We start from the raw sequence: 21,051 nt of genomic DNA on the forward strand, positions 1-21,051 counted from the left end.
GGCTCTAACCAGCTACTGCATGAGTGTTGGTTCAACCCTTTTGTACAAAAGCTGCCACACTGCAAGGCATGCAAGATTAGCGTGATATGGTCATGCTTATGGTCGTTTACATGGCTGTCAAATTAATTATTAATTTAATAGCCAGGATTGGCTTATCTAAGTACTGTAGCCTCACTAGTGATAGTACACTAGTAAAAGTGTGTGTTTACATGTTTAAACACACACACACACACACACACACACACACACACACACCCTACATACAGATACACATACACACATTCATCTATCCCTATGAGGACTTTCCACTGACTATATTCATTCCCTAACCCTCAACCCTAACCTTAACCCTTATCCTTACCTTAACCTAATCTTAATTCTAACCTTAACCCTCAACCCAAATCCTAATCCAGTCCTCTTGAAGAAGTGAGGAGTGGCCACAGTGTCCTCACTTTGGAGGGCTAAAATTCAAACTGATTCTCACAAGGATAGAAGTCCATGAACACACACACACACACACACACACACACAAACCCAGGCACACACAGGCCTCAGTGAGGATTAAAGTTTCCATAGCTGTGAAATGCCTTGCTTGCCCTGTTTCCCCTTGACAGCTGTGTGTGTGTGTCAGTCTCAGCAGAGAGAAGGGAAGGGCTGATCTGAATTCATTTACTGGTGCAGTGTCACAGTCATTGATTTTACCCAGCAGTTTCCTTGATAGAGGTGATTGAACCCCCGGAATAACAACCAGTTTCCACATAAATGGAAAGAGAGAAGGAGAGAAAAAGTGAGACATCAATGGAAAGGTTAGACAAGGTCTATATATATTACGAAATGAGCTGGTCTCCCGAAATTTTGTGAAATGAGCATGATGTCTTAAAATACAAATATGTGCTCGCTGCATGTCAAGTGAAGGAAATACGTTTTCCCGCCCCCAAAAGGATTAGGTGGAGGAGACACAACTGGAAACAGGCAGTAGTCTGACATTGAAGTAGTGTGATGGAAAGTAACCCTAACCCAACTCCAATGACCTGGGTTTAATTCCCAACGCATAACAAGTTTTCTACTGGGGTGAAGTTTTAATTTTCAGAGAGTTTTTCTTATTTAACCATGAACAAAATCTTACCCTCACATTGAAGGCATACCGAGTAGGATTTTGCCAGTTGTGGCTTGTAAACACAACTTTCAAAGTTGACCCCTCCTCCCTAGCTCAACAAGACACGAAACGCACATCCCCTGAAAGTAGTTGCCAGAACAGTAAAAAGCGCAAGTACAGCGAGGCGAAACGGCAAGCAGACAAGGCCTGTTCCAAAATGAGCGAATCTGGGGTTGAAGGAGAGAGTGGGGATGAAGAGCGACGCAGGTACGTGCCCGTTAGCTTAGCTAGCTAGCTTGCTAGGAATCACCTTTTCTACACAACGAAGCTACGCTAAAAATGGTAGCTAGCTGCCAGCTCATGACACACACTAGCTCTGGCCAGAACTCCAGTTACTCTGTATTACAGTTTGGGACCGCTACTGTAGCCAGCGAGGCTTTTAGATATAAAACGATTCAGTGGTTTTGGTTGCAGGCAGACACAGCCACTGACAAAAGGGCGACACCCAGAAACGTCTCTAAGAGTCAGAAATAAGAAAATCCAGGCAGAAGGCAGAGTCTCTGCAGACACACACACTACCAAGGATCATTTTTGCATGAGTGTGTTATTTCAAGGGGGAAAATCCTGCTGTGTATGCCTTTAACCAAATGGTTTTAGTTGCCTAAACCTAACCTAACCTTAACCAAAGTTGTTTTCTTGCCTAAATGTTTTCATGTGATAAAAAGGTGAAACTGGCGTGTCCAATTCGTGCTATTCCTGGCGGAGGATTGGATTCTCCACAATTTGTGTCCACAACACATAATCTGCACTTCAGCGTTTGTGTTCATTTCGCAAAATTGTATTACGCTGTGTTGTGCGAAGTAGTCTAGTATCAGTGTATAGACCTTGGGGTTTGGGAAAAGCTTGGATAGTCATGTGAGTGATTTTGCAGGTGTAATGTCTCAATCACTGTTTTAACACACATTTCCTTGATAGAGAGATTATCAAGCCCACAGAAATACGGTAAATTTGAGAAGTCTTTATTCAGCAAGCATCTTCTCTGTCTTTCACTACTTAGCAGTGAAGAGTTAGAAGCAGTCAGCAAGATAGAATTTTGTCATTATCATCCTTAAGGGCTTGATCAATAGTGCAAAACACCCTCAGAGTTATAGGATTGCTGTGAATGGAGTCTTATTCATCCACACCCAGAAACCAGCATCTCAACTATCCTGCTAACAGCAGACCGGCCTGCCTGACAAATAGTCAGCCATTACGCACAGAATGGACAGGGAACAAAAAGAACGCTAGAAAAGAAAGAATGAAAAGAAAGAAAATGACATGACTATCGCTCCATTTTCCTCCCCATCGAAAGGACATGAGTGCAGTAATCAGAGTAAATGAGTGTGTCTGTGTGTGCGTTCTTGTTTTTCTGTACTTATGAGGGCCAAATGTCCTCACAAGGATTAAAAGAGGAGTTTGAGTTGCCGCATATAAATACCCTATCCCTACAACCTTACAATAAGCAGGATAAACTTCTGATTAAAAGAAACCGGAAAGCTAGGATATATTAATATTAGACAGTAAACTGAGGCTTAATATACCTTTTCCATTTAGTGTAAGGTCAGTTTCCATGGCAATATTTGGAATTATTCTGTATGTATATGTGTGATCAGGATATTAGGATGCAGATAAACAGCTCATCTCAAGTAACCCCATCCCCAGCATATGAGCTATTATCCATGACAGTGTGCGCATGTAAACACACTCATCTTTGAGAGAAGGCTGTTGACAGCGACACAAAAACCTGCCATTTTGAACAGAAATGACTTATTGACATGTTTATCCGTTTGGTGTGGATGAGAACAATCAATCATTGAATTGAACAATTTCTCTCCCCTCCATAATGGATCAGTGCTGACATTCATTCACAGAATATCGACATGGTTAATGAAAAGACTTGGATTTGTGGTTATTTTTCCAGATGTCCTCCCATCATTAAGGCAAACTAGCGCAATGCCACTTTTCATAAGCAATAAGAAATAAGAAACTTTTGTATTTTTGGACTAACATAATTTATTATTGTTTCACAGGTGCTTTATGTATGCTTTACAAGTCACAATATTTTCCTTATTTTTTTTTAAGGTATTTCTTCTTCATTTAGTAGTATGCTATTGAGAATGATGGGAAAAATACTAATACTTGGATCACAAATGAAGCTGTCCTGATGCGCTTTACAGCAATGTAAAACCTATTCAGTGGGAAGAAAAATGTCCTGTGAAAATGCTGAAAAGCTGCTATAGAACTTGTAAGTTGTGTTTCAATGTGGCGTGTGTGAGGACATTCATTTGGACTGACTGTACCAAACAGACTTACACATTGCCTGATCCAAGTGCTTCATTTCCAACAGGGAAAAATCAGGGCAGGAAAATAGCCTTTCTGCTAAATTCACCAGCAACTTCTACTATTTAACCAGCCAACATGATTTTTAGAGTAGAATAGGAGCTCCAAGCAATGGATGCCATCCACTGACCTAGCTGGTAATGTTTTATGGAAAACTGGTGTTCCAATTATTTTGGAACACCAGAGTGTATGTGCTCCAAAACCTCCTGGGGGTCTTGATGTAGATTCTAGACTAATGTGATAATGTGTTGTCTCTCTTCATCATCCACACCCAGGGTGCGCCAGGGGATTATCTGGGGAGAAACGGGCTTCTTTATACAGAAACTCTGGTGGCTCAAGGTACCTCAACACCCCTGCTTTGGCCTTGCTGACTAAATAACATCTTCTCATGTAAAAGTGCCTGTGGATTTATTTTAAATATAACAGTCAATGAATGAAAGTGACCCAGAGGTGTCTCAGCTATATTCTGTTTTTTAGATCCCACATGAGTACACAGTGGACACAGGTATCGAATCCAGTCACCACATATTCTATTCATTCAGTTCTCTGGATGAGCTGAACATGTTTTCCTATAATGAGAGCGGTAAGAGGTATGTACACTTTTGACCTTCAGGGAAATAACTGAATGGCATTTTCTACCAAACTTGATTGAGCAGTATATGTTAATTTCATACGTCTTTGTTTAGCAGCACCAGACCCTATCCCAGACCCAAATCCTAGCAGATAAGACAAAATGTTGTGACAAGGAGGAAGATGGCAAGGTAAGACAACTAGCATATGAGTCAGTGTAACTAAATGTAACTAAAGCGTGTATGTGTGTGTGTTTAGGGGATCTTACTTCAGCTGTGCTGTAATAGAGGCTGCTTTGGCCTCTCAAAGGCCGTTTTCCAGCAGCAGCAGCAGTGCAGCTCAGACTATGAAAGGGAAGAGAGTGGAGGTTGAGGCTGACGAGAGTAACAAAAGGTCAGTGTTGATAAAAACTGGTGTTGGCCGAATATAATTAATGTAGCTAGAGTAGATCTACTGTGGGCTTGGAGAGGGAGAGCTAGTGCTAGTTATTTATGGATGTGATGAAAGGGGCAACTAACAAATTTCAAAGGGTGCATGTAGTAGAGAGAGTGTGGAAAGGTGTGTGTGTGACATAGAGAGAGTGTTGAAAGGTGCGTATGTCGTGTGTCTATGTGAGGCAAAGAGAGATTACGTAAAGGTGTGCGCTTATATCGCTGTTGTCATGTGAAATCCTTGTACCCTCAGTTTTGATTTCCATGTTGGAATTGAAAATCACATCAATTGAAGGGTTACATGCTCCTCTATGAGTTGAGAAAATTCTACAACCAGGTAGTGATGAGTAAACCCGGTATCGTCTTAATTAGCCCAGTAGTGGAAACCGGGCTTTATTGGTTTTCCCCTCAGGGAAAACCTGTGTCAAAAGTAGCTGCACCATGTCGGCACCTGTACACAATATTTGATATATCGAAGGTACTCCCACTAACATATCTTCTGGTCTTCTGTCTCTTCTCAGCTTCAGCATGTCGGCGAGTCGATAAAAGAGAAAGGGACAATACATCAGTGTGTGGCAGGCAAGCTTATCCTGGAGCTGAACTGAAAAATGTTAAGTGGAGTTATTGGAATACGTTCCTGCTTACCTTGTTTCATTCTTTATTCAGTATTTGCATACAAATTTTGCTACCGCCCATTAGCTAACTGCTTGTTCATTTCCCACTACTTTTAAACCTAGGAAAAATTTCTTTTTATTATATTTAAGAGGTAGCAGTCCCACCCTTTATCCGCCAGGAAAATAAATCGACATGGCCATCAAATCATGTGCTTAGAAAGTAAATGAAATGCTATCTTGCAAGCCAACAACAACTCCATCACCTAGATTAATCATCTGTAAAACTGAGAGGGCAAAGATGACGGTGTGATCTGCGTTTCATCACTATACACTACACTTGCGGTGCCAAGAGCTTTCAAGTGTAATACTGTATGTTTACACGCTGTGTAGTGATGTCCCTGTATTTCTCTTTGTCCTTCTTTCTTTATAGATTCCTTGGAGTATGCACAGTGTCTGGACTTGATTTAAGTCCTAGTGTAGCACTTGCATCCCTATATCTCATAGTACTAAGTAGGCTACGGGACCAGTTCTAGGTTCAAGTGGAGTTAATAGAGTAAATAATTAGACCAGACCCAGAACTTTAAATGCAAAAGCCGGCACATTACTGAAGTGAAACGAAAACGAGACAAAAAAAGGTCTTCAGATTAGTTCAGGTTATATTAGTGTAACCCAGTTAAAAATATGGTGTGTTATTATAGTTTAAAAAAATATTAAAATGTGAAATTCATAATGCCTTACTAGTGTAGTTCATGGGATTTTACGTTCTGAATGTTAAAAAAAAAAAAGTTTACTTAGAAACACTCTATACCTTTATTTCATTGGTTAATGTCTGTGAGCACGTGGGGAGTGCGTGTTTCAGCCCGGAAGAGAGAGAGGTGGGAGAAAGACGAGAGAGAGGGAGAGAGTGAGGCGTGGTACAGAGAAGTTCCGTGTCGTATTTTGATTTTTCGAATGCACACAAATGTGTAATTTGGTTTCTTCGATTGTCTGCCCGATAGCCTGTGAGAAGATTTTACAAGTTGCATGTTTTAGTGAGAGACGGGAGGAATTTCTAGCCGAAGTTTATATACCGTCGTTTTCACGTGTGCTAAGATAGCTTAAAAGCCAGTCAAGTGTCTTTTCATTATCACAGTGAAAGGACTTTCTAGCCGCCGTTTAGCTTGCCCAGCTGGATGTTCATTAAACACAGAAGATTAACCAGATAGCGCTTTGAGCTACCAGGTCTACACTCAAAGTTCCTCTGGCATCGCTGGATAAAGAGATCGTGCCGGGAGACGCCATGCTGTACTGCTCGTGGACAGACGCCGATGATCGCGGGTGTGAGTGAGAGACAATCCATGGAACATTGAACATTGAATAAGGTACCACACGTTTGTTTGTTTGTTTGCTTGTCAGAGAGCGAAGCGGCCATTTAGTTTTGGGCCACACCATACACAAGCAGCGAACCAGGCCTGCAACTTTGAGTTTTGTTTGAAATTAGATTTTTGCCGGCTGTAGGACTATGCATTGTGCATTTAGGTTTGTGTGTGGGCCCACAAATAATATGGTTATTGAGTCCTGAAGTGACATTGTGGTTGGTAAATCTAAATTTATCATTTGGGGTGAAAATGCATTTTTTTGTTTATTTATTGAGAAATTATTATTTTCCAGCGCTCTTCCTGGCGTTGCCTGTCCTGCTCCCAGTTTGCTTCCCGGGCGGTTTGCTGCTGCATCAGGCCCCGTAACAGGTTGGAAAGTTCAGCAAGGTTGTGTGGATCAGTAGGTTGCTCACCAACTGCCTCCTGCTGGTTAAGATCATCTGGAGCCTCCTCCCTTGGACAATCCATTGGCACATGGTGCTTCTTTGGTCTAGTTGATTTCTGCATCGCTGCCTCCTACTGGCCTGGAGCCACCACTGCCACCATTTGTCAAGTAGTCTGGCTCGAATGTCAAGGAAGGTGGTAGGTAGGCAGACTCAGCAGACATCTTGAGTTCGCAGAGGTGAATATTTATTTACAGTGCTCTCCATTACACGTGTAACTTTGGCAAAATAACAAAAAAACACAAAGAAAATAACTCATAATCAATCAAACAAACAAAAGGCACGCGTTTGTGGCAGCACGGCCTCACCTCTCCTGCCGAGGAGTAAAAAACCCATCTGATTATATAGGGTGCTCAATTCACACCTAGACCGCTTCAGCCAGTACCATAACACTGAAGGTTAATCCTACACAGTAACCTTAATACAAGGAAATCAAATAACATTCTTAGACTCATTTACAAGCTCATTTACATTACTAAATAGCTCTATAAAAGGTAAGTAATCCTAACACATTACTTTAGAATGCATCAAACAAACAAAAGAAACATTCCTACAAAAAGAAAACCCTTCCACTTGGTTTGGCCCAGTGATGTCAGCATGACATCACCAATACCATAAAAATCAGGAAATACTGGGCAGGCCCCTCCCAAACAGTAGTCCTGCATGGTGGGTCTGAACCAAGGAACAAACGATTAAACGATGTTCCAACCTGCAACATAATAAAGATATAACTGAAACTAACTTATGGCTGTGTGTTTGCTTTAACCTACTCATGTGCTTTGATGTAAACTGTAACATAATGCTAACACAAACAAACCCGGGATAGTAAGTGATGCAATGTTACAATAGCAATGGTAAATTATAACCACATGAACACATGCAGAAATAAGATGGTGTACTGTATAAGATGAACATGTAAGGGACAAGTGGTGAGTAAAGGAGAGTTCTCACCCACTTTGTCACAAGGTGTGGTGGTCGCTTCCCTGTCTGTCTCGGAGTCCGACATAATCGGCTCACTTGATCTACATTGACTACAGTAGGCTGCAATAATAAATAGCATTGCTGCATGTTAGTTTAAATTAAGGATCTCGCTAACCTATCATTCCCACACTCCAAACAAACCACAATGCAATTAATGTTAGCTGCAACACACAGACACGAAAGTTTGGTTCATTTAAAAAATCGACTTGCCTCAGTCTGGACCTGTATCTGCTGACATTTGCTTTCTAGCTAGTTTGCAGGCTATTTATATAATTATATCGATCGAATAGGAATTGTAAACTTGTAGTTAACACTTCGCTAGCATTATGGCTCTATGACAATTAGGACAATCCAGGAGAATGAGGCTAGCTGGTCACTGCCAGAGACACCAGTCTCCCAGTGAGCTCCCAGTCAGCAAACTGGTGCTGTGGGAGCCAACACACGGGCATCGATCACGAGGGCGTCCCACACCAACGTACGTGGACATACTAAAGAAAGATGCAGGGGTGGAAAGTACTGGCAAGCTAGCCAGATGCATGGAGGATCGAGATGACTGGAAACGCCGCTGGAGGGCTCGTCCGAGGACGACCTAGAGAGAGACAATGACACGGGCAGATAACGGTTAGCTTGAAGGCTGGCCCATCTGGCGGTTCATGGATAGGATAGCTAGTCCACTAGCAATCTCTCGAAGGTGAGAAGACCATAGGAGAAGACTAGAAGAGACCTGAACAGCAGTTAAAAAAAAACAACAAAATGCATAATTTCAAAATGTGCAGGGGACATGTCCCATGTGTCCCCCCCTTATTTTGCGGCAGTGGTGTTCGTGTTTTTTCTTAGTCAATACACGTTACAAGCAAATTAAAATAAACAAGTTGAAAACTCACCAAAACAGTCTCTTAGTTGAAGTCCTCACAGATCGCCCATTCGATGGTGATGACATGAAAGAGTTCATGTTAATTGGCTTTTTTCAAGTGTTTCCTTTTGGCTAAATTCGCTGCCTTTTTCTCTGCTTTTCTCCTCGCTAGCTTGGTTCTGAGCTTCATGCTGTTTCCAGGAACGTAAGGCCTACGTAATGCCTAACCCTAACCCTTAAAGGGATAGTCTTAAAAGGAAAGTCGAGTCCCTCTATGAATTTGTATAGGCACAATTTTAATCATCATTTATCCCTATTCATCATTGTCAACCTTTTCTTTTAAATGACTTGAATGAATTAACAACTTATGAGAACATATTTATGTATTTATATCTATGAACATATTTATTTATGGATGTATTTTAATGTGGGTTACACTAGGGTTCCTACTAGTACAAAAAAAAAAAGGAAATTTGGCATCAAGATTTCCAGTCATGGAAAACACATGGAAAATGAGAACATGAATAAAATATGATGGAGGAGTCCTGAAAAATCATATGGTAACAGGCCCTTCTCTTGAAAGTCAACAGAAATAGGAAATTAGAAGTTATTTAAAAAAAAACCCAAAAAGAAACAACTATTGAGTGTTACTGTGTGCATCTCAGTATCTTTTAGGCCATCACATCACCATACCTTTGTTTTTCTATAAAATGATGCCCTGCATGCAAATCACAGTTATGAGAGACTTCTGAGATTGATAATTTCCTAAGGAGAATGGGAACCTTCTTTGATTCCTAGAAGCCCAACCTCACATAATCTTCACATACAGTTCACAGTGTTGGTAGACTTTGTCAGGGCATCAAACAAAGCTAAAGCCTAAAGCAATGGCTGTTAGACTTTCTCAGCCTGGGACCCAAATAGTAAATAAAGTCTCTCAACCTGAGACCCAGGTTTGTTACAGCATACCAGCATTCATTACATTCAGACCCATCAGAATCAGGCCCACAACCCATTTTGGGTCCCAACCCAGAGTTAAAGAATTGCTGTCAGCTACAGAAAGCCTTCCTGTTTCAGAGTAGGAAACTCGACGACAGGTACATCATGTCACATTTGTACAAAAGCCTGGAAAATTTTAACCAATCACAGACTGGCCAACTCCATTATGGAAATTATAAATACATAGTTCCACAGATTTCTTTATTGTTGCAACAGTCTTTGCTATTATTGCTGTTCTTACCAACCACCAGTAGGCTTCACTGGTGTCAGTCTGCAGACCATCAACATATCGGTTTCCAGCCCTGTGTCTTTTAGAGGTGATGTTCCACTACAAACATTTAGACTTCTCTTTCTAGCTGCTACATTGACATTGCTTTTAGATTGTCATTCAGACACGGCTTTGAGTCCCAGCGCTCCAGCTGTGGTACAGGATGGACACTGCAAAAATGCAAGAAAGATGTCCTCTTGTCCTTAAAATGACATCTTCCCTTCGACCTTACGGCCTTCCAACCCCTCACCTCTTGATGCGGCTTAGCTTCTCACACATGATTGACAGGTACTGGGTCAGCTTCACCAAGGCAATGATGATGGTTCCTCCAATCAAGCTGCAGGTTGGCCAGAACAGGGAGTGGAAGACGGCGACCCGGCCGTAGATCTGGGTCAAGATGGCGCTGTCCACTCGGTCTGTAGGATCCACGAAACATGGAACTGTGTGCTGAGACCTGAGACGCTCAGAAATGTTCTGAACCATAGCATGAGTTGCTGCATAGTCCTTGCGGCACTTTGGGATGTAGAAGCACTGAGGGAAAGGATAACAAGAGAGGCAGACACGTATTGTAGAGAGCAAAACTGTGTGCAACACCTCCCATAACGGATACTTTGTCAGTATAAAATCTATTATAATTACACTTTAAAATACCTTGAAAGGACCATGCTTCAGTTGGGAGTAAGGTAGGAAATCTTCCATATAAAAATACTACTTGAGTAAAATATTTCAGTTTGGGTTCAACTGATATGGGTTTTTGAAAGCCAGTACCAATATCCCTGTATTGCACCTGCCGATATAAAACACGCACACACTTTTTGACGACTGCCAATATAATCTATGGGTCCACTGCGGTTCTGTACCTCAGGGTTACTATCCTGCGTCTCCTCGTTGTGTGACAGCCGAACCACCTTGCCTGAGGAGTTGAGGCTGACGTAGACCTGTAGACAGGGGTAACGGGACCTCTTCCAGCACTCAGCTCCGCAGCTGTACGAACAGTTTACATTCCACACAATTGTGGAGTTCAGGACTGTGCAGCTAGACTCCTCTGTCCACACACTAGACACAAAGAGAGGTTATTTCCACTGCATGGCTGTGACCATATTGGGCATATAGAGCATTTCTACTTTAGTGGGGAATTTTACAGTGAACAGAGAAAGGGAAGATGAGAGACAGAGAGGGAGAGAGAAAGAGAATGCAACAAATGTCCTAGGTCGGAGTTGAATGCAGTTGCATGGTATGCACCTTAGCCAAATGAGCCACCAGGGTGCCTCACTGCATTATGTTTTGTTCATTCTGGTAGAGTACAACAGAAGCATAAACATAGCAGACCCAGTACAGGTATGGCACTGAACTTGTGCAGTGGAAAAATTCTCATAGTGGAGTCAGAGGATAGAGAGAAGGGTTTAATGAACAGGTAGTGTTAAAGAGGAATGTCATGCAATTTTTCAGTTGATTTTACAGTTATTCAATTCAAGATCCATGCTCTCAATACAGTATATAGCCACTCAAACTCGAGTATATACTGTATTGAGAGCATATAGTTATAAAACAACATTAAAAACAAAACTCTACATAAGTTTCAAATATCAATTTGCCATGTCACATTCACATGGCATGTGATCAATCATATTGATTGTCATATTGATGTCAACAGGGTTAGTAAGGAACACAGGACGGGAAGTACTATTTTTTCATTCAGCAATTAGCACTTCATTAGGTATAAAAGGAATCACCTGAAGTAACATAGTTATGAAAAATTAGGAGCAGGATGGATGTGTTTTAAGAGCATGAACCTGTAATATATGCTATTCCTGTGGTCTGGCAAACATGATCATTTCCTTCCAAAAGTCAGAAAAACAAAACTAAGACTCCACAAAGCTGCTATGTGTAGCATTTGTAACCTTCAATACATCATATCACAGTAATTGTGATACCTTGGTATAATTACAATAATGAGACCATGGTGGAGACGATTGGTAGCCTCTATCTCACACCAGTGGTATTGTTAGTGCTAGTATTTCTCAGAGTTAAGACCACATTTCCCTTAAACTCTGTGACTCCCTGTCATGAAGAGGATGTTGCCACTTACCTGTCGGAGTAGGAGCGCAGGATGGTGATTCCCAGGACAAAGTACATCATGACGGAGAACAGCACCATGCTGAGGCCCAGCAGTATGGCTCTGTCCTCTCCTGCCCTCAGAGCAGTCACCGTCTTCCTCTTGTCCAGGACCTCATACTCACGAATCTTCTGGTAGATGGATCTGAGTATAACACATTAAAGATACACCTTGACATTCTCTTATTTTTCTTCTCCAGTGAACTTGCAACCCATTGGTTTCCAGGAAGACTACCAGTGTTATCAATTGTGTTATCAACCATTAATTGGATAGCCAAAGGACAAATCTCTGAACTTTCTCCACAGTGTGACAAGCACCCAGTGAAGCAAAATTACATCTCTTTTAATAAAGAAATTATAAAGATATGATGCTAAACCACAGAAAGACAAACACAGTAGTCTTGCAGCAAATATGCATTCACATATACGGCTTAGGTTGTACACACAATCACACAAATTAATGCAAACACACTGGCAGGCACTCACACACCTGTGCATACACATGCATATCATGAATTATATGTGGAAATAGTCATTTGGATAGCGTGTGCTTGTGGTTACATGCCATTTGGCCAGATCAAAAACCAATACTCTAATCAATATGTGATCAATGCATGAGATTATGTCCCTGCTCTCTTTAGGGGATCAATATTTTTCTGGTTACCCTTTGCCATTTTTTAACCAAGCTAGTGGAACACACACTTTAAGGCAATGTGACCAACTAGTTGCAGTAGTTACTCATAAACACCCAAATGTTAAGGTTTAACCTTTACATATCCAAGTTGACTGAGAAAACATTCTAAAATGAATACACAGACTTTAAAAAAATAAAAAAAAAATTTAACTTACTTTTGTACTCTGTTCCACTCGTCCTTTTTAAACAGATCGCCACATTTTATTTATGGACAAATGCACAGAATGTATGTGGAATATGTAAAATACATTTTTTTAGCCTTTTAGATTTTCTCTCATTCTCTTCTAAAATCTAAGACTGAGTGAGATTTTGGCTTGTGCTTTAATCTAAGTTTTTGTTATTGTGCTGTTAACTGCTAACAGCCAGTGCTAACAGCTGATCATTGTCTTTTATAATGGAAACAAAGTTTTGGGGTAAAGCATCCAAGGCACATCAAGATCGCTTTACAGAGACCATTTTTCTATTTTAAAAATGTATTTTGGCCTCATAACCATTAGGGTTTATAATGTCAGCAGTATGTAGTGAGACATTATTCATTACCTCCGGTCACCTCCTCCCTGTGATCCCTTACTTCCTGCCCATAGGAACATCCTCTCTGAGGATTGTTTGAATCGTAGTCCACTGTTTCTGCCAGATGGGCTGAAGCTGGGCTGCTGCAACCACCTGCCAAAGATATAGAGACTGTTATTCATGAATCCCTACAGAGTCGCTCCAGGATCCGTTTTCTGTTGTCCTGACAGTTCAGGAGAAATTGGCCAGTAATACACCACATCGTTCAGATTTGTGTAAAAGCTCCAACATTGGTATCCATGAGCAGTTCGATGCTCTAAGCATATTCAGAATTGGAGACCTGCCAGTAAATGGGTTTTCCTCTATATCTGCCTGAACTGACCAGGATAGGACTGAAAAACACCTATGTTTTGATGGCCAAGGAATACAACAGTACAATTGTCATAGATAATAAAATGGCAATGTTGTTGGTTCTCTTGAATTGCAATTTCAGTGTATTTATTTACACAATATAATTTAATATGTTGATCTGAACAGTTTATGATTTCTTTGTTGTTCTGCAATGTTGCATGTCCTCTGATCTTTACAGCTACATTACTATTTTTCCAATGTCCGATGTTTAAAGATAAGTTTCAAATCAAGTTGATGGAATAAAGAAAATAGTATGTTTACCAATAGTTGTAAATGGGCCAAAAAAAAAAGGTGGGAGACAGGACTTTGACAAAGTAGATTCTGCCAATATATAAAACACAAGTCTCTCCCTTTTTTTCACCTATTTACAATTATTGGTCAACATACTATTTTCTTTCTAAGTTTCCTCTGACCGCTTTCCGCTGTTACACTTGTTCAAAATAAAAGGTTTAATAAACATAAAGAAAGCGATTCACTTAACCACAATTCAGGAACAAGACAATTTTTTTAATATATTGTCAGAATCTGCTTTGTTCGCGTTTATGTGCTAGAAGTGTGATTTTCAGACCTGTTTTGCCATACAATGGCAGTGAATGGAGACAGAAAAAACACAATTCTCCACTCGCCTCTCACAGAGCCCCGGAGCAACAGTTAACAGAGAATCGGTTCAGTTCAACATCACTTAAGGGGGAACCATAGGGAGCCACCATTAACATTGATAATTTGTGGTAAAATTAGCACACTGTAAATTACATTGATTTTACTGTTACTGTACACACTTGTTAATGCATCACAGAGCTAAAGATAGGGAGCATTATCACGGGTTGGTATTTACAAAGTCATTAAAATGTATTAACACTGACACTGGTTCTTCAAGTTGCATTAGCACATCGTTGCTTTAACTTTGAGCAATGGTGTTAACACATAGAGTTTAAGACAGTGACATGGGGGGGATGTCCAGGTGGTTCAGTGGTCTAAAGCTTGCCCATCTAAATGCTACATCCTGGGTTCGAATCTGGCTTGGGACCCTTGTCGCATGTCATCCCCCAATCTTTCCTGTCTATCTCCACTTTGACCTATCAAATAAAGGTGAAAATGCCAAACAATAAATAAATAAAAAACAAAAGTGACATGGAGGAATGATCATCTAAGCTCTCTATGTTACATAAAAAAATATGTAAAGCTTCTGATCTAAAAGTAAGCCTCTCTGCCATTTCATGCCAACGCCTCGCTGACAAATCTGAATGGTAGACTTGAGATGTAATCATTTCATGATTTCTCTATTCTCATTTTAAAATCTTAGTCTTCCACCATGGCAAACAGTGGAAGGATCGCTGCATTCATTCAAGTTCTGTGAGCTATTAATGTAGTACTGCGTGGCTAACAACACAAGGTGAGTGAAACGAGAGCATAGTTGCTACAGCTGTGGTTACTACGCATGTAGGGGAATATTTTATTCCCTACACCTGACTAGAAGTACTTGGAAATGTCAGAAACCAGGAAGTCAGGGAACGCGGGATCCATCCCCAAACCCTGAGTAGTATTTACAGGCTGAAAGCTGAGGTGAACGGTATTTACCATTTGAAAGCAACACCTTTACCTGGTATTAAAATGCATCTCCAGTATACACATTGAAATCCAATTTCTCTGATTTCACAGATTGCCATGCACGTCATTTCCTCTCATAATTGTTAAGTCGTTTTAAATTGACAGTAAACACTTTGTCTCTCTTGTTCCCCACCATCCTGACAGTTTTTCCCACGGCGCAGCCAAGGGCGTCACGAGGCAAATTCTGGTCAGGCAGGCAGTCAGTCAGGTAACGCTTAGTAAGATGGCCTCTAGTGGGCATCTTTGACTAAGAGATGGCCTCTCGCCTATGGGCTAAATGCCACATTCAGTCCCATACTGATAATGCCATATTGGATCCCACACAGAGCCACCCTTCACTGTCATTTTACAGACATCCACATCTTCTGCTGTCCTGCAAACCTTAACGGTAGGTCACGTTATTACCTGTGGTATGTAACCTTGGTGGAATAGGTAATTTAACCGATACACGTGGAATAGGTCATTTAACCGATAACGTGTTGCACAACATCCACTCATCTTTGTCTATTGTTTTAATGACAGAAATGAACAGTGCTGTTGTCCTCTGTGCATGTCATTACAAAACATTTCACACAAGATTAGCTGTGTAATTATCTGTTAAAATTTGAGAGGTGAGGAGGATCACACTGTGCTAATGAGCATAACAAAACTAATGGGACTCTATGGGCTCTGATGCCATGCTGCTAACTGCAACCTCCTCATAGGCAAAACCTGAACCCCCAATCCACAATAATGACAATATTATTATTACTCATTTGTAAAAAACAGTTTCCAAATAAAAGCAAACATCATAATCATAAAATTAATTAAAATATGTAAAACAAGGCACCACAACCTAAAAAAAAAGGATAGGTTAAAAGGTGACAGTGGTCCTTCTAGGCTAAGCTCCTCAGGCAGGTCGATCCAAAAACCTGAACACTTTGACATATACATAGAAAATATAATTTTTCAGATTATAAACTCTTTAGGAATTAATTTGTATTGAATTAAAATTTATATATGGCTTGTTTTTTGCTCAATAGGTAGAGCTGGAGCTTTGCTCTAATACTACTAGAGGCACCCACAAACCACATAGACTGCGTTTACATGGACTTGAGTATCCCGATCCCGTTTTTGTGTTTGCGCATGTAAACATCATATCCCGATTTCAGAAACCTGGATAAGCCCTTATCCCGGTTTTGAGAAACCCGATTATGCTAGCTGGAAAGAAACCAGGATACTGTTGCATGTATACATCTTATCCCGGTTTCTGACCGCTGCCGACTACCTGCGCAGGCGCGGCTTCAGCCGAGTGACGTAGGGAGAAAAACACAAACAATGGCGGCAACGAGAGTATCTCACTTCTGGAGCGATGAGGAAACTGAGTTTTGTCTTTCGGTGATGAAAGAATTAAATATACTTGGCAGTTTAGATGGGAGAAAACATCGAAATGCTGACCTATTCAAGTCTGTAGTATACATACTACAGGACGCCGGTTTCCCAACACGTACAGTGGAGCAAGTCAGCTCACGGTGGAAAATACTAAATATAGCTTATAGCCGCTTATAGCCCGCCATAATCCAAAGTGGTCTCATTTTCAATAGCCACAGTCAAATTAATTTAAGGTTAACAGTTACAGAGGAATATCAGATTAACGATTTCAAAATTGGTGGTTTGTGTTGTAAACGTCACAGGCGCCTGTGCAAATAGCATGCAGTAATCAGTAACCGGGATACTAGTATCTATCATGTATACGGGGATATGAATGACCAGATTTCTCTGTGTTCCATGTAAACACCATATCCCGAATATGATCAAAACCGGGATAAGCCTCATAACCGGGATACTCAAGTCCATGTAAACGCAGTCATAGAGGCCACTCTTTACTGTGATTATGGGTGCTATGATGATACCAACACCTGCCACAAGTGCCTTAATTTACTGTATTACACATAATCCAACATGGTCTCACAGCAGTTCGTGAAATAGTCCCGAAAATTTCATCTATTGATTCGTGTACATGGACACGATTTTCCCATTTTTTTCGTGACACTCAGAATGACTTAAAAACAACCTTTTTTTGGTGAAATGAACACGACCTAAGAAACGTGCCTCCACCACGACCTGAATTACGTTCCTCCACCATGAATTTGAAAACGTAAGTTTAGGCAAACAAAACAACTTGTGTTACGGTTATGGTTAGGCAACTAAAACAACTTGGTTAAGGTTAGAGAAATGATTTGGTCATGGTTAAATAAGAAAAACGTTCATTAAAAATTTAAATGTGGCTTACGGTTGAAATGTACTTTGAACACACTGGGAATCGAACCCCGGTTGTCAGCATCGAAGGCAAACGTATACGCCCATCTGCCACAGTTTTATTTCAATGTCACACTACTTCCTGAGTCCCGACTGACAGAAAAAAAAAACGTGTTGCAGGCACGAAAGATACTTCCAATTGAAATACATTAGTTTGAAAGTCGTTCTGAGTGTCACGAAAAAAATGGGAAAATCGTGTCCATGTACACGAATCAATAGATGAAATTTCGTGACTATTTCACGAACTGCCGTGAGACCGGGTTGCATAATCAGAAGATGCACTGCGAGGTATTATTGCAATATTAACATAGAGGAATGTATTGGACACTGGAAGAGGTACAAGTCAATGGTCACAGTCCATCCTACAAATGACCCAAGTAAGCAAATACCTAACCTAAATTATCTTTAAAATGCCAAATTATATACTTATTTTCTCATTATTTTTCCTATCTCCCAGTCTGAGATATCAGAAAAACAAAGCATTTGTCTTGTACTTACGCCAATTTCACATATCATATAAGAAGAAGCAAAAAAACCTTTTTGTATTGGACTGCCGACATTCGTGGATTTGCTGCCCTGTTTGCTGTGTTGACACCCTTCAAATATTCATGAGGACAAGCTGGAGATATTGGAGCCTGCAAAAAAACAATCCCACATGTTCTACTTGTAATCTCGTAATTTCTAAATTGAAGAAGAGGATGACATATCGTTACTACAATTTTAAACTGAATTTAAAATCAAACATAAACAATGTGCAACCGATACTGCTCGCTTTTCGTAAGTAGGATTGCATTAGTGTGATTATAATTGATAATGTTGATTTTTATTATCTTGGTCTGTCGACATCGGTGTTTAGGCTGTATTTTAGCCTACCTTTTTTCCAAGTCACACTGTCTTATGCAGTTGATGGTTTCAAGAGATTTCACTTGTCGCAATAATGTGACTAATTTCAAGACTTTACACAATTCTTTAGTAAAAGTGCACCTTCCAAAGGCGAGCTTCACAATGCAACTGGACGCAACACAACCTGACTTGTTTTGTTGCTACAGTTATCATTATCAGTGGTTATTATCTTTTAATGGGAGTGTTTTTAAGCTCTATTACTCTGATTACATATTTCATTAGAGACACATTGTGGTCTACTGAGGCGGTTCAGACTTTGAGCAGTCTCATGAGATGCACCTACAGTATAGTCACTCCTGTTCAGTGGCCACAGATATACAGTCAATAGCTTTGCATTGAGCCATGACATGAAATTAGTCTCTTATACTTTTGGCTCATATACAGTGAAACACAATGAAATAACTGTCAGCTTTGATTATTGGTCTTAAGTAGCTTCCATGCTAAAATCATGTTACAGGATTTAAATCCAGTCAGCTTGCAGGACTGGGTAGTTTTAAAGACTGATATTGGTAAGACTAGTTTATGATACTATGCACTTTATAAATGGTACAGACTGCAAAACATTTTGAAATAACAATTTCTTGTCCTCCACAATGATTTTAAAGCAATGACATCTCACATTTTCTATGATGTTTGCAATTGCTTTTGATAATGACTGCCCCTGTATGTTGCTGACTCTGACTGCTGGAATTGTATATCAAGTCTCTCTTGAAAAAAATCTCTTGATCTCAATGAGAATACCTGATTACAGCTGCAATAAACAATTTTCTGACCAGTACAGGGAGACAGAAACCACAACACATTTGTAAATAACACACAGCAAGGCCACTGCACTACGGAGGATTACGAAGGACAAATGGAAGGATAAATGCAAATAGCTAAGCTAATCGTACCTGCTGAGAAGTCTACCCAGTAAGTCTCGCTTTGCCAGAACTTTCTCCTGCTGAAGGTTACATGTCCCACAATGACAAGTGAAGAGGTAGGTAATAAGTTTACTAGTTTAACAAGTTTACTCGCTCACTTCATCGATTCTGCCATTACGAGAATTTTTTTCAGGAATGGGAGGGGGTAAGGGACGCTTTTAAACAGCGAGGGAGGTGCCAAGTTAGTTTTTAAAAAAAGAAAAGCTACTTAAAGGATAACGCTGGTGTTTTTTAATGCATTTCTTACCGTCAACAAATCCTATGAAAATAACAAAATCAACAATGCGTTTGCTCTACTCTCATTACTTTCCAACTTCCCACGTACTGTTTTTAGCCTTCAGCACGGAAGTCACTGGCTCCAATTGTAAGCTAAAAACCTTTAAATACAGCTCACAAAGACATAGTTTCAATTTTAAAAATCGCTAACTGTTGCCAAAAAAAGTCAGGCTATTGTAGTTATTACCAAATCAAATTAAAATGTGAACAAATTCTTCATTACAACGGGGACTATTTTCAGTGCTATGGAACTACTTTACTGAGATCGCAAACGTGTTTACGGTCGACATATTAAGTTTGAGGAAAAAGTCGGCCAGCCCGGTGCATCGTAATGATGAAATATGCTGCCAGAGCTCTTTGACGTTTTTTTTAGTTGTTTTTTTTTCTACGGCTACTGAGACATGGCTTTATTGGGCATCGGCTACAAGGACGGGACTTGTTGGCAAAACAAAATCATTGCTGATTTTGTTATTCTCATAGGATTTGTTGACGGTAAGAAATGCATTAAAAAACACCAGCGTTATCCTTTAAAGGAATAGTTCACCCAAAAATGAAAATTCAGTCATTATCTACTCGCATTATGCTGGACGAGCTGCATGGCGCCATTTTATGGTTATTTTCCGTTATTATTTTCACCGTCAAGTCAGGTCTGAGTGAGTAGATAAGGACTGAATTTTCATTTTTGGGTGAACTATTCCTTTAATGGCCTGGGAGGAGCTTCATTTCGGAGTGGAATTTGACAACAAGCTTTGGGAAAGAGGTGAAAACAGCAACACAGCCGGCCTGTGTGGATATTTAGGGGTCTAAGCACGTAGTGCTGGAACCCTATTGTTTTTGCTGGAATCCTTTCTTTCTTTCTTTCTTTTTCTCCGCTAAAAGTGTCTGCATCTCAGAAACCTTAAGTCCTACAGCAGCCATATTTGGCAGACAGGCTCCTATGGCCCCCCACTACTCAGGCAAGGCAGCCCACGCGCATTGGCCAGATAGTGGCACTATATCAAGCAACGTTACCGTTTGGCCAATAACTTCTGAACTGCGTGTCGTAGAGACAAAATTCTTGTGTCCATATATTCTTTGGAAGGTGCTAGGTCCAATCCATGTATCACTTTCAATGTCCACCATATTGGATTTTCCACCATTTTGAATTCTTTAAGAAACACTTTTTTCTGAACTCCTCCTAGGCCGTTCATCCGATGAAACTTGGTGTGAACAAGTGCTTTACAATTCCCTGCAAGTTCCAGCACTTCGTGCTTGGATCCCTAAAAAAAAGATGAGGCCTTTGCCAGTCTGCAGTGCAAGGACAGACACCAGCTGGTCTTCATTG

At 40.4% G+C, this 21,051-nt stretch overlaps 1 protein-coding gene across 1 annotated transcript; it reads right to left on the reverse strand.

The window, feature by feature from the left end:
• Positions 1-9,882: 9,882 nt before the first annotated feature.
• On the reverse strand, positions 9,883-13,450 carry s100p (S100 calcium binding protein P). Its single transcript, XM_071906924.2, has 4 exons — positions 13,339-13,450; positions 12,079-12,249; positions 10,850-11,045; positions 9,883-10,520 (listed from the first exon to the last, which is right to left on the reverse strand). The coding sequence occupies exons 1-4, from the start codon at positions 13,386-13,388 to the stop codon at positions 10,236-10,238; spliced, it is 702 nt and encodes a 233-aa protein (XP_071763025.1). The 5' UTR covers positions 13,389-13,450; the 3' UTR covers positions 9,883-10,235.
• Between the last annotated feature and the right edge of the window lie 7,601 nt (positions 13,451-21,051).

This window comes from Centroberyx gerrardi, chromosome 9 (genome assembly GCF_048128805.1).
Source record: "Centroberyx gerrardi isolate f3 chromosome 9, fCenGer3.hap1.cur.20231027, whole genome shotgun sequence".
In the NCBI taxonomy this organism is placed as follows: Eukaryota; Metazoa; Chordata; class Actinopteri; order Beryciformes; family Berycidae; genus Centroberyx; species Centroberyx gerrardi.

Excerpts from the sequence above, each read along its gene's own strand:
- s100p (XM_071906924.2), bottom strand. The coding sequence starts at position 13,388 with ATGTTCCTATGGGCAGGAAGTAAGGGATCACAGGGAGGAGGTGACCGG. Across the intron at positions 12,250-13,338 it reads CAGGGAGGAGGTGACCGGAG|ATCCATCTACCAGAAGATTC; the intron begins GTAATGAATAAT and ends TGTTATACTCAG. Across the intron at positions 10,521-10,849 it reads CGCAGGATAGTAACCCTGAG|TGCTTCTACATCCCAAAGTG; the intron begins GTACAGAACCGC and ends CCTTTCCCTCAG.